The sequence below is a fragment of the Mytilus trossulus genome, chromosome 10 (assembly GCF_036588685.1).
Source record: "Mytilus trossulus isolate FHL-02 chromosome 10, PNRI_Mtr1.1.1.hap1, whole genome shotgun sequence".
NCBI classification, from domain to species: domain Eukaryota; kingdom Metazoa; phylum Mollusca; class Bivalvia; order Mytilida; family Mytilidae; genus Mytilus; species Mytilus trossulus.
This window is the reverse complement of record NC_086382.1, coordinates 943,379-955,690: the sequence shown is the minus strand read 5'-3', so window position 1 is coordinate 955,690 and position 12,312 is coordinate 943,379. Positions and strand designations below refer to the sequence as shown.

The following is a 12,312-nucleotide window of genomic DNA, read 5'->3' as shown; positions in this document are numbered from 1 at the left end:
TGTAAAAATTTTAATCAAATGGATGGAAGTTAGTCTTGTCATTCTGACATTTCTGTAACTATCTAATATGTATTTCTATAACGATTGCATGTTTACTTGTATTTTTGTCCATCTGATGAGTTAAGCCTATTTCAACTGATTTTTATAGTTCGCTCTTATGTTGTACTGTTATACCACTGTCCCAGGTTAGGGGGAGGGTTGGGATTCGGCTAACATGTTTAATCCCGCCACATTATTTATGAATGTGCCTGTCCAAGTCAGGAGCAAGTAATTCAGTGTTTTTCGTTTGTGTATGGGTGACATATTTGTTTTTCGTTCATTCTTTTATATAAATAAGACCGTTAGTTTTCTCGTTTGAATTGTTTTACATTGTCATATCGGGGCCTTTTATAGCTGACTATGCGGTATAGGCTTTGCTCATTGTTGAAGGCCGTGCGGTGACCTATAGTAGTCAATGTCTGTGTCATTTAGGTAAAAAAAAATATTGTAAAATCTTGTTGAATCTTTTGTTTTTTTTTGTCTACCTTACGTTCTTTTATTCTTTTTTTTTATTGACTGATTTGTGTTACGGTTCTCTTTAAAATAAATCCCACAAAAGAGAAGTGCAAAATACCAAAAGGAACATATAAACTCATAATACGAAATAAATCGCCATGGAAAAAAACAAGATCCTCAGACAAACACAAGTACATAACACATAACAGAGAACACCAACAAAACATCGAGGGCGATCTCAGGTGCTCCAGAAGGCGGATCACCGTCATGTTGTTCATATTAGTACATACCCGGGCGTAAAGAGAAATTATATGATATTGAAAAAGAAACAATGACAGTTAACTGGTAACAAACTTACTATACATTGCGGACTTGTTAAGCTGGATATGCGGTATGTGCTTTGCTGATGGTTGAAGGCAGTACGGTGACCTATATTTGTTTACTTCTGTGTCTATTTGTCTCTTGTGAAGAGTTGTCTCATTGGCAATCGTACCACATTATTTTTTTAAATAAACTATACAAATTTTCAATAGATTCATAATAGTTTTCATTCTAACAATTTTAGCCTTGATATTGCCTCATGTGAAATATCGGATTTGGAACAATATCTTATATCATATTTTAATTCAATTCAAGCTTTTTTTAAATGTTGTAGATTATTTGTATTTACAAATCACTCAGTTGTAACAAAATAGCCATGTTTATTTTATATCGTGTATAATTTTCCAATATGTAGACTTAAATCACTAAAAAGATGATAACCATTATGATAAAACAAACACAATATTTGCGAAATTATTTTATTCAGATGAAAATATAATTTGGCATGTTCCAATTATTGGTAGTATAACACTTGATATATTCTACCATTTCATACTCATACACCGACAATCACCGCTAGCTACGTTGATGGATGTAACCCAAGAACAACATATGCATTGATAAACCAGTGGTGAAGTAATGCGAACATTATTACAATCTGTGAATACCCCCACTCCGTTTATAGTTTCTGGCCTGAAAAATATCAACGAAAATGATGTAACCTTATGACACAAAATGTTGTAAACGTTTGTTAGATATTGCTTAATCTATCTGGTCATGTAACGCACTTTTCATTACGGCTCAGTCTTTATTAAGGATGTCTGCTGGTCATGTTTTTGAATTCTTGTCATATTTTCGATTTTCTCAGGTTTTATCCATCCACATGTATTAAATTTTTTTTACACACGACACCCCACTTTTGTCTTCATAAATCTGTTCAATAGATCATTTCAGATTTAGTGATCCGGCGGCATGAAATCCTTGTTATTTTTTCTTGGTTTAAAGGGTAAAAAACAATTCCAATGTTAACAAATAGTAAAGTCTGAAGAAAACCCTTTTCCCGCCATTTTCTAAATGTCTCGTATTTTGAAAACTACACACGAGACTAATGATTTTATTACTTTATTTTGTTTAAATATCAAAGTTGTTTTCATTTTAAGCAACCACATGCAATCCTTGTTATTTTAAATTAGAGCAGCAGACATCCTTAAGTGAGTAAAATAAATGAAGTCTCGAAAAAGTAATGATGCTCATCACAATTTTGATAAAGTTCAAATCGTTTTTTCCATCGATTTAAGATAAGTCGTTGGATAGATGTCTCATTAGCAATCATACCACATCTTCTTTTTTATATTACATATTAGGTTTTCAAAAGTAATAATTTACACATCTTAGTTGTATTCTTTTAGTTTGTGACATTTTTCACTATGCCAAATTACATGTTTTTACCATAAAGTGATCAATTATTGTTATATCCGATGAGTTTTTGGGAACGTTTTTTCATATTCGAGAAACGTTGGTTTGATTGATTTATTGTTGATTGCTAAAGGTTCAGTTTGAAACACTCAGATTAAAGGATTGATACTTTTTTAAATTAAATCAATGTCGGTTTATTCAAAGAAAATTATCTATTTTTTCAAGCTCAAAGAGGGACAAAAGATACCAGAAGGACAGTCAAACTCACAGATTGAAAATAAACAGACAATGCCATGGCTAAAATAAAAAGACAAACAGACAAATAACAATACAGAAGATACAACATAGAAAACTAAAGACTAAGCTACACGAACCCTACCTTAACCTGGGGATGATCTCAGGTGCTCCAGAAGGATAAGCAGATCCTGCTACACAGGTTGCTTATGTTATTAAAATCCGATATATAGTCTTATTCGGTGGTTCACATCCGCGAAAAGGGAAATGAATTGAAGTTACGACAGAAGGGACAAATCCGATATCATCTGTGAAACGGTTATTCCATAACGATCAACCAACTCATGATAGCATTCGTTAAATTTACGAAGGGATTATTTCAACTTCACCATTTGGAACTTTTGGTTTAATAGCTTTATTGTGAGCAGTAATCATTTACCAAGGAAATCGTGATAGGAAATAAGAACACAGGAATATCGTATCAATTGGGAGTTATATACTACGTATGCAGGCGCTGCTGGAATGTTGTTACATAAAAACGGAAAGTTCACAATTGGGATGCTGAAATCATCTCTTTTGTCGCAAAGTTTGTTTTCAACCGACCCTCATTGTCAATTTCAAGATGTAAGTCAATATATGAGGCAAACTGTATATAAAGTATCTTTTATCTCTAGTGCGATGGGATAGATTCGTTCAACGTAGTCATCAAACTTTGTATTACTAGTATTAAGTGAGAGAACATCATCTATATAGTAGAAGGTCAAAATAAAAGATATTGCTAACTTCTTATCTTTCTTTCTAAGAAGTTCTTGTTTGGAGTCAGCTTCATAATAATAAAGAAACAAGTCGACAAGAAAAGAGGCACAATTGGTTCACATTGGAATTCCGACAATATATTGAAAAATATGTCCTCAAAACGTGACAAATATGTTGTCAATCAAGAAATAAAGCATCTTGATAATGTCAGTTTCGGAGAATTTTTTTTTTCAATCAGAGTGATTCTTTACAAAGTCGGATTTATCCATCCCCAAGACAATATATTAAAAAAGATGTGGTATGATTGCCAATTAGACAACTATCCACAAAAGACCAAAATGACACAAACATTAACAATTATAGGTCACCGTAAGTTTATTCAACGACTTATCTTAAGACAATTCTCCACAAAATACAAAAATGACACAGAAATAAAAAAAAAATATAGGTCATCGTACGGCCTTCAACAATGAGCAAACTACATACCGCATAGTTAGCTATAAAAGGTCACGAAATGACAATGTAAAAAAAACTCAAACGAGAAAACTAACGGCCCAATTTATTTATTAAAAATGAACGAAAAACAAATATGTAACACATTCACAAACGACAACCACTTAATTACAGGGTGCTGACTTTGGACAGGCACATACATACAGAATGTGGCGGAGTTTAAGATGTTAGCAGGATCTCTACCCTCCCCCTAACTGGAACAGTGGTATGATAACACAACATAAGAACGAACTATTAAAATCAGTTGAAAAAGGCTTAACTCATCAGATACTTATATCTACTTTTACCATTCCTTGTAATGAAGTAAAGTAATACCAACTTTTTCAATTTGTCTTTTAGTTTAGATTGGGTATTACTTGTGTAAAGTGTAGAAAGTCAAATGTTTTAATACTATTGCAAGATGAGAGAGTCTTAGATTGTATGTACTCTAACAGATTTTTTAGTATCCACGCCTTCACTAGAAGAGGCAGTTTCACAATAACTTTGGAGCCCGGCTTTGATTGCTGATAAAATAGATGTTAAAGAGTTAGAAAGAGGTTTCGTGGAGCACTTGAAATACCTAGTAATATACCGTTGCTTTTCTGGACACTTATGTAGTATCCAATACAGTGATGGAAGATCCAGTTCTTCATCTTGTTAGTGTGGAAATTCCAAAGGAACATAGAAACAGACCTATGATTTTTCAGTATTTCGTCATTGGTAAGTGTCGTGAGGGTATATGTTGAGTTTCCAAGTGAATTGTCAATACTTATCTCACCTATCAAGAAGTTTGTGTAGTGATTTTTGCACACAAAAACCAATGATGTTCGGGGTTTTATCTGCGGGGACAACAACATTTTTAACATGGAGGTAGGAGAAGTATTTTGCAACATGTGGGTCTTTAAAAAATTGACGTAACGTGGGTATTGTCTCATTTAGTTTCTTAATTCAGATTTGTATAAACGACCTCACAGCCTTAATCTATTCGGAAAGAGTATGTACGTCTTCTTTCTTAAGTTTAGCCCATCGCCTGCCTGTGTTTCTGATCTTTTCAATCTTGTTGAGTCGTTTTTAGGCAAACTCATATATGATTTTTACATGTCCTTGCAAAGAAATATTAATTTCCAAACAAATTAAGGCAATTTTTCTTGTCTAAATGGACAACCGTTTTTTCGGTAACATGCTGGTAAATAAATCATAGATACCAGGAATAAAATTTAATATTTTCGCCAGACGCGCGTTTCGTCTACAAAAGACTCATCAGTGACGCTTGAACGAATCAAAAATGTTATAACGGTGTCTTCGACTGGCAGTCAGGGTCAACGTTAATTGTCAAGTAGGATAAGCATCCCCTACGAATACGAGATGATGGCGAAAACCCTTGTCTTATTGATCCTTTCACTAAAACTATCCGGTGAAAAACTAAAATGAAAGTATTGAAAAGTAGTTTCTTACCAGAATAATTTATAGTCTCCTGATTTACGATTATTTTACTAACGCCTGAATGCATTAAGATTAAGACAAATCTTTTCTTCCAAATATTCAGAATTAGCTCGGAATATACCTTTTCCTTGTTTGATAAAACTGATATAATTGCTGATTAATCGTCTCGTCTAAAGGGTACCGATCACAATGCAGGATTAGTAAAGAATTCAGGTTTTCGAAAGAAGTAGAGATAGATTATAGAGAGGAACCGAATTAATCAGGTTAATTATGAGTGGACATTGTAATATATCACTCACCTTTGACATGTTCTAAGATGATTGCTACTCCGTCCAGAATCAAAACCGTACACAACCTTCATCCTGCAGTCATTATTAAAAGGGACAAATCCTCTTTTAGCACGATGTCCTAAATAAAAAGTACCACAACTATTAGAGCTTACGCTTTCATATCCATTGGACCACATTAATTATATAACATGAAAAGTCCCAAAGGATGATCCTCGTTAAAAAGCTTAGCTTTTATTTGATTAAGAAAAAAACCCAAAATCGCTCAATCAAAATACATCATTAATTCACCGTGACAATACACAATATATTTGTATTCATAAACAATTGAAAACACACAATTTATCATTTAAACACATTTGTTTTTCAAAAGATGTGCCGAATCTGGCTTAGGTTATTTATGCATGGGCATAGAAACCCTAATATTTGGAATTTTAGTATTTTATAATCAGTACATTTACTTGGTAGCTAATAACACACTTATGGTACCAATATTTCTTTACTAGATGCTCAATTTGACAACTGCAGTCTCTTCACTGATGTCCGACGACAAACTATTTAAAATTACATAATTTAAAAGATAAAACCGTAACCTTAGGGACATACAAACTCATTAAAGCTTCCACAATTCTTATTTGATACATGTAAGCAGAATATTTTTGTTACCTGTGGAGCGAGTCATATTGTATACTTCAGCATCTTGAGGTATCTTCTTTTCCTTGTATAGTGGGTATTCAAAATACTGATAAAACTCCTTTACAGCCCCTTTGAGGAAAGTAGGTTGTATGACGTCTTGAACATCAGCATAGTACACTTCCGTGACAACTTCCGCATCTGCACTTATTATGCTTTTATCGCCTTTATTCTTAAAAAAAAACCCCAGGTAAACAAATTAAAATAAAATCTATCTATTTACTGCAAAAGATTCACACTTCGACACTTTATAGTTCTTTAGTAAAGGTTGAGGCCAAGCAGAACTAAAAGTATTCTTTTATATCTAGGCTGAAAATACATTTTTTTTTATATTTTAAAAAGACAAAAGAATAATAAAAACCTATGTTTCAGCTGATTTTTTGTAAATTAAAATAATGTCATATCTACACTTAAAAGCTCTTTCAATATGTTTAAATCAGAGGTTATACTAATTTGTCATTATTATATAGTGATTATATGGAAAATGAAAACTAAATGTTAAGAAAATCACTGATGACTTGTTTGAATTCCTTTCAGTAATAGCAAATCAAAAATGAATGGCAATCTTATTTCCTTTCTCAATTTTCTTATAAAATTATATTTTCCGAGTTGTATCCATAATTTTTTTTCCCGAATTGGATGTTTTGTATTTATATACATGCATTTTTACATATTAGGGTAACTGAGAATAAATGACATGAAGTCGAAATTGTCGCAACACTGAACGGATGCCATATGTGCTTTAAGATAAGATCTATGCATTTACCCTTCCAGAGCACCCGAGATTACCAAACACTGTAGACGATCCCAGGTCCTCCAGAAGAGTAAGCAGGTACAAACGTAGCATATGTCATAGTTATATTGGTTTAGGGGGCTAGCTGAAGGACGGCTCCGGGTGCGTGAATTTCTCGTTACATTGAAAACCTGTTGGTGACCTTCTGCTGCTGTTTTTTCTATGATCGGGTTGTTGTCTCTTTGATACATTCCCCATTTCCATTCTCAATTTTATACTTTGTTAATATTTATACCCAGCTATGAATAAACGCCTCTGTTATTTGTCCAGCATCTACTGCGTGTTCTGTGTCTATATCTCTAACTCTGCACTGATTTATGGATGGGAGACATGTTAGCTGTTGACCCTGGAACACAATACTATAGTGTCAATAAAAAAGTAACAAGATGTTAGTCATTAATTTACTAGCCAATCGTCAGGCAAGTAGATATTTAAGCCATTTGAATTGGCATTTTTTTTCGTGAATTTTTTTGAAGAAATAAGGCTGTTAGTTTTCTCGTTTGAATTGTTTTACATTGTCTTATCGGGGCCTGTTATAGCTGACTATGCGGTAGGGGCTTTGCTCATTGTTAAAGGCCGCACGGTGACCAATAGTTCTTAATATCTGTGTCATTTTGGTATTTTGTGGATAGTTGACTCATTGGCAATCATACCACATCTTCTATTTTATAAGGTATGAACGATTTTTTTTCTGGGGAGAATGAGTTACGATATTACCAAATTAACATCCGTTGAAATGTTAGTTTTCAACATGAGAAGTTAATCAACATAAGAATTAACAGACGTTATTATTGCCAATGAGACAAGTATCCATTTAAACCAGGGAAATGATACAAAATAGGAATATTTGAAGTTAAACTTTATCTTAATAGAGATTAATAGTATTCGTATGTAAAATGACTGGATTATCAATGTCGTTGTTACCAAGTTACCTACCAGGAACCTTTTTTACAAATCAATATTGCCATCTTTTAAATCATTTTATTTAAAAGATTACCGGAGAAGAATTTTAAAATGTAACTTATGAAAGTAAAATGTAGTTGGGTTTATTGATATTTGCGTAATACAAGATACATGACTTTGTTTTAGTATTATTAATCCAGTTTCCGGTGTACAGAGTTCATATATCCGTTCTTCATAAGCTCTTCAATATAACACTAAATATGACATATAATGTGTCTAGTGCTAGAAAGTTTTGTACAGAACGGATATGATCTCTGCTCTGGAGATTGAAATACTTGTCAATAGTTATGAAAGGTACCAGGATTATAATTTAGTTCTTCAGACGCGTTTCGTCTACATAAGACTCACCAGTGACGCTCATATCAAAATATTTACAAAGCCAAACCAGTACAAAGTTGAGGATCCAAAATTCCAAAAAAGATATGCCACATATGGCTAAGGTAATCTACGCCTGGGATAAGAAAATGTTGACTACAATATGTGTAATACTACAAACCTGACGGAAGTCTTGTGTGCTGGTGTATGAATCTTCACTATATTCTTTTCCAGATTGGTTTCTATGTTTTCCAATTACTTTGCCTCCCCATCAATTATTTGATAATCAAATTTCTGAAAACAATCGAAATTCATCAATTTCAAACGATAAAATAAGTCGTATTATAGCATATGCATGATATTATATATATTTATAAATATAAGGCGGTAACCTCCCCCCCCAAAAAAAACCCAAAAAATTAAGTACGAAACAAGGAACTCTGACTTAAGAGTATTAAACGAAAGACAAGTAGAAGAAAGGCTACCTCGGTTGACAATTTAGTCAAAATACATGTCAGTAAAAAAAAAGTATGAAAAAAGGTAAAGGCCATCAACAGGAGACTAAGGTACTAATGAAGCATTTTTATCAAGATGTAGACTTGCATATCCAACTTTAAACAAATGTTTGTGTTATATCGCAAAGGTTTGCGTTTGTGTTATTAAACATTGGAAGAAATATAAAAAAAATAGTTGTATGGCGCTAATATACTTCCGTACAAATGTGTTAATACAAAAAAGAAAATAATACATAAAAGAAAATTGTCATATATCAGATATGTGTCCAACTTGTTAATGATCTGACATAGAAATATACATACTATATCAAAAGCCATGACAGCAGACATGAACAAACATTCAAAGACAATAATCATTATTCTTCCCATGTTTAAAGGTTATTTTTAAGTCTGCACTGACAATTATAAATTATTAATTCTAATTAATGAAATCGTTATAAAGCTAAGACAATTTAGACACAGTTTTTATTGAAGGTATATTATTTACAGGTAGAAAGTTTATCTTAAGAAAATATTAATAAAAAAGCTAGTCGGACTTGCTTATGAATTCAGTGTGAAGAAGATGACTGGTAAACGTTGATTTTTTTTATTATACCGTAATGTTTACTTCTAATAAACAGCTCTAAAAAAATAACTTGATTATACTATGCTGACCAAAAACTTTTAAGCAGATACAAAATATCATTTAAATTATAACTGTGCAAATGATGCAATTATAAACTCTAGTAAATAATCTATAGATTTCGAAACTACTTACTGTTCTCAAGTTCGAAATGAAAAAAATCATGAATGCTTTTATGCTAACCAACCAGGATGCACACTCTGATTTTGAGAATATCTAACTTAAGAAAATTCTGAGCATCTTTTGAAGACCTTCAGTAATTAATTTGACGACATGTACAGTGGTTTGAAGTAGCCATACCAGCATTGGCCAAAAAACCTTCTTTGATATGCTTAAGTATTCTGCGAATTCATCCTTATCAACGCCCTGTGAAAAATGATTTATTGGAAAGAAATCTTGCACCTACAAACATGATAATTCTGGTCACATTTTTCATGATTGTGTCTTTGTTAAAGAACTTTTAAAAACTTTTCCTTGGAGTTTGTTAGTTTATTTGTCAACATTTTGTAGCTGTTTTTGTTGGTTGTTGTCTGTCACATAAGGTTTTTGTTCAGTGTTGAACAATTAATAGGTAGCTAGATTTCTGGCTTTAGTGTGTCAGGTCGGAATATTAAAAACTTACTAAGAGGTACTAGATTTGTGAATAGTTTATAACATCCCCTTCCTTGGGATGATAGTTGTATCATTGATAGTCATACCACATATCGTTCATATTTTGGATTTGTGGATTGCAACTTTATTGTCAGGTGACAATTATTGTCTTTTTAATGAATAAATGTAAACCCAATGCATATCAATCTTTGTAATCTACAATGTATTTCTGTCGAAATTTAGTTTGGGCTTAATTGATTTGTTCATTCGGTTTATTGTTAAAACGTTATTACATTGTGACTACATCTAAACGGGGTACATGCACTATAACTTGTCATGTTTCGGCCTTTCTAAAATTTGGTTCCAACAAGTGAAAAATAACTGTCCTATTCCTGACTTGGTACATAAAACAAACAAATTTTGCCAAACCGTTTACCAATGTAATATTAATATCAAGATTTCGTTACCTTGGACTGGACACACAACTATTGAGAGCTAACACCGACATACTAACTATGTAACTCCCGGAGAGAAGATTCACAGAGCGTACATTTATATTTAAATAATAATAGGAACAAAGAGCATTTTTCTTCATACATATAGGGGTATTATTAACGAATTTCACATTAAAATGACATTGTATATAGATATAGGAAGATGTGGTGTGAGTGCCAATGAGACATATATATAGCTACATAGGTATTTGGGACTACATTTGAATGTTATTCCGGAGTAATATGATCTTACATTATTTTGTATATGAAATTCAGATGATTGTATTATTTTTTTTAGGAGACGAAAAGATCATGTTTATACAATGATTTATTTTTTGCACTGCAAAATTCTACATTTTCTATATATATAGGAATAATACCAACATTGATATTCCCCTATTAACCTTGTTTAATTTATTTGCACTTTCCCATACATTGGGAAGAATTTATCCTTGTTTCAAATAAAGAAATTCTTGACATGAGTTTTATCCTGTGCTGTAGACAAAATTTCACACTACATGTCATTGCGTATAAGAAAATATCAATCACTAGAAGTTAAACAATGCAATCTCACATTTGTTGCCCTGCATTCAAGCTCAAGTAACCATGTAACCTTAAGTTTTCCAACATATTCTATAGGAACAACAAATAAAAAAATAAATATCGGTGCTTTGAGATACACGTTTATAACTCCGAAATGTTTAATTGCTATGAAATGTAGGATTATTTTCATACAACTGTCAAATTCAAGTAATTTTTTTCCGACCTTTTTCGTCTGGAAAACCATATGTGACATTCTATAAGTTGTTGGTGTTTCACCTAAACAAACAATTTTAAATAAATATTGCTTATAACGTTTTTCGTAGTAATCAAGCTTTAAACATTTTCTTCGTAACAATAAGGGAAGTCTGCAATGATAAATTCGATGAGGTTTCAAGTAGCATTAAGTAGACATAAGTGGATAACGAATGTAAGTTCATCAATTTTTCCGTTCAAGTGTCCAGCGAATTTATAACCATTGCCTCCACGTAAACATATATTACTAATTATCACATATCGAAAAACAAAATATTATTGAGCTACAAACGTCAAGGACATTGTGTTTCGTTTCTTGCATTTTAGACAGTTGTATATATTTTAGTGTACATGATTTTTTTATCTGCGTGTTTTAACAAAAGTTTGATCAGGTGTTTTATATCTATATTTTATCAATTTATGTTTTTTTTTTTTTTTTGCTGTTGTTTTATTTTATTTTATTTTATTTTTAATTTTTTTTTAACCTTTTTTTTTTAATTTGATGAGCTTAATTGGGATTAAAAACATGATTGTTGTTATGTCATAATGCGCTTTACAAATACTGTTTTAAGTGTTATCATTTCACAATAGTCGCAAGGGGTCAATGCAAATGTCGATTTTGTCATCTGCAAATTAAAACATAACTAAATTCGGGATGTATAAATACTTTATGTGACAGAAATCAACCAATAAAAACTACTGCAGGACGGTGACAAATAAATAACAAACTCAAAGAAAAGTTTAAAAAAATTCCTTTAACAAAGACACAATCATAAAAATGTGACCAGAATTATTCTGTTTGTAGGTGCAAGGTTTCTTCCCAATGGATAGTTTTTTTTACAGGGCGTTGATAGAGATGAATTCGAAGAATACTTAACCATAGACAATCACATCAAATAACGTTTCTTGGCCAATGCTGGTATAACTACTTCATTCCACTTTACATGTCGTCAAATTAATTACTGAAGGTCTTCATAAGATGCTTAGATGGCTATAATTAATACATTAACAGAATTTCTTAAGTTGATAATTCTCTGAAGCAGAATCTGCATCGTAGTTTTTCCTTGCATAAAAGCATTGCTTATTT

At 32.1% G+C, this 12,312-nt stretch overlaps 1 protein-coding gene across 1 annotated transcript; it reads right to left on the bottom strand.

The window, feature by feature from the left end:
* Nucleotides 1-1,358: 1,358 nt before the first annotated feature.
* On the bottom strand, nt 1,359-6,991 carry LOC134686478 (uncharacterized). The gene is made up of 4 exons (XM_063546145.1): nt 6,932-6,991; nt 6,111-6,309; nt 5,457-5,565; nt 1,359-1,509 (listed from the first exon to the last, which is right to left on the bottom strand). Exons 1-4 carry the CDS (start codon nt 6,989-6,991, stop codon nt 1,359-1,361), a joined length of 519 nt encoding a protein of 172 aa, XP_063402215.1.
* Between the last annotated feature and the right edge of the window lie 5,321 nt (nt 6,992-12,312).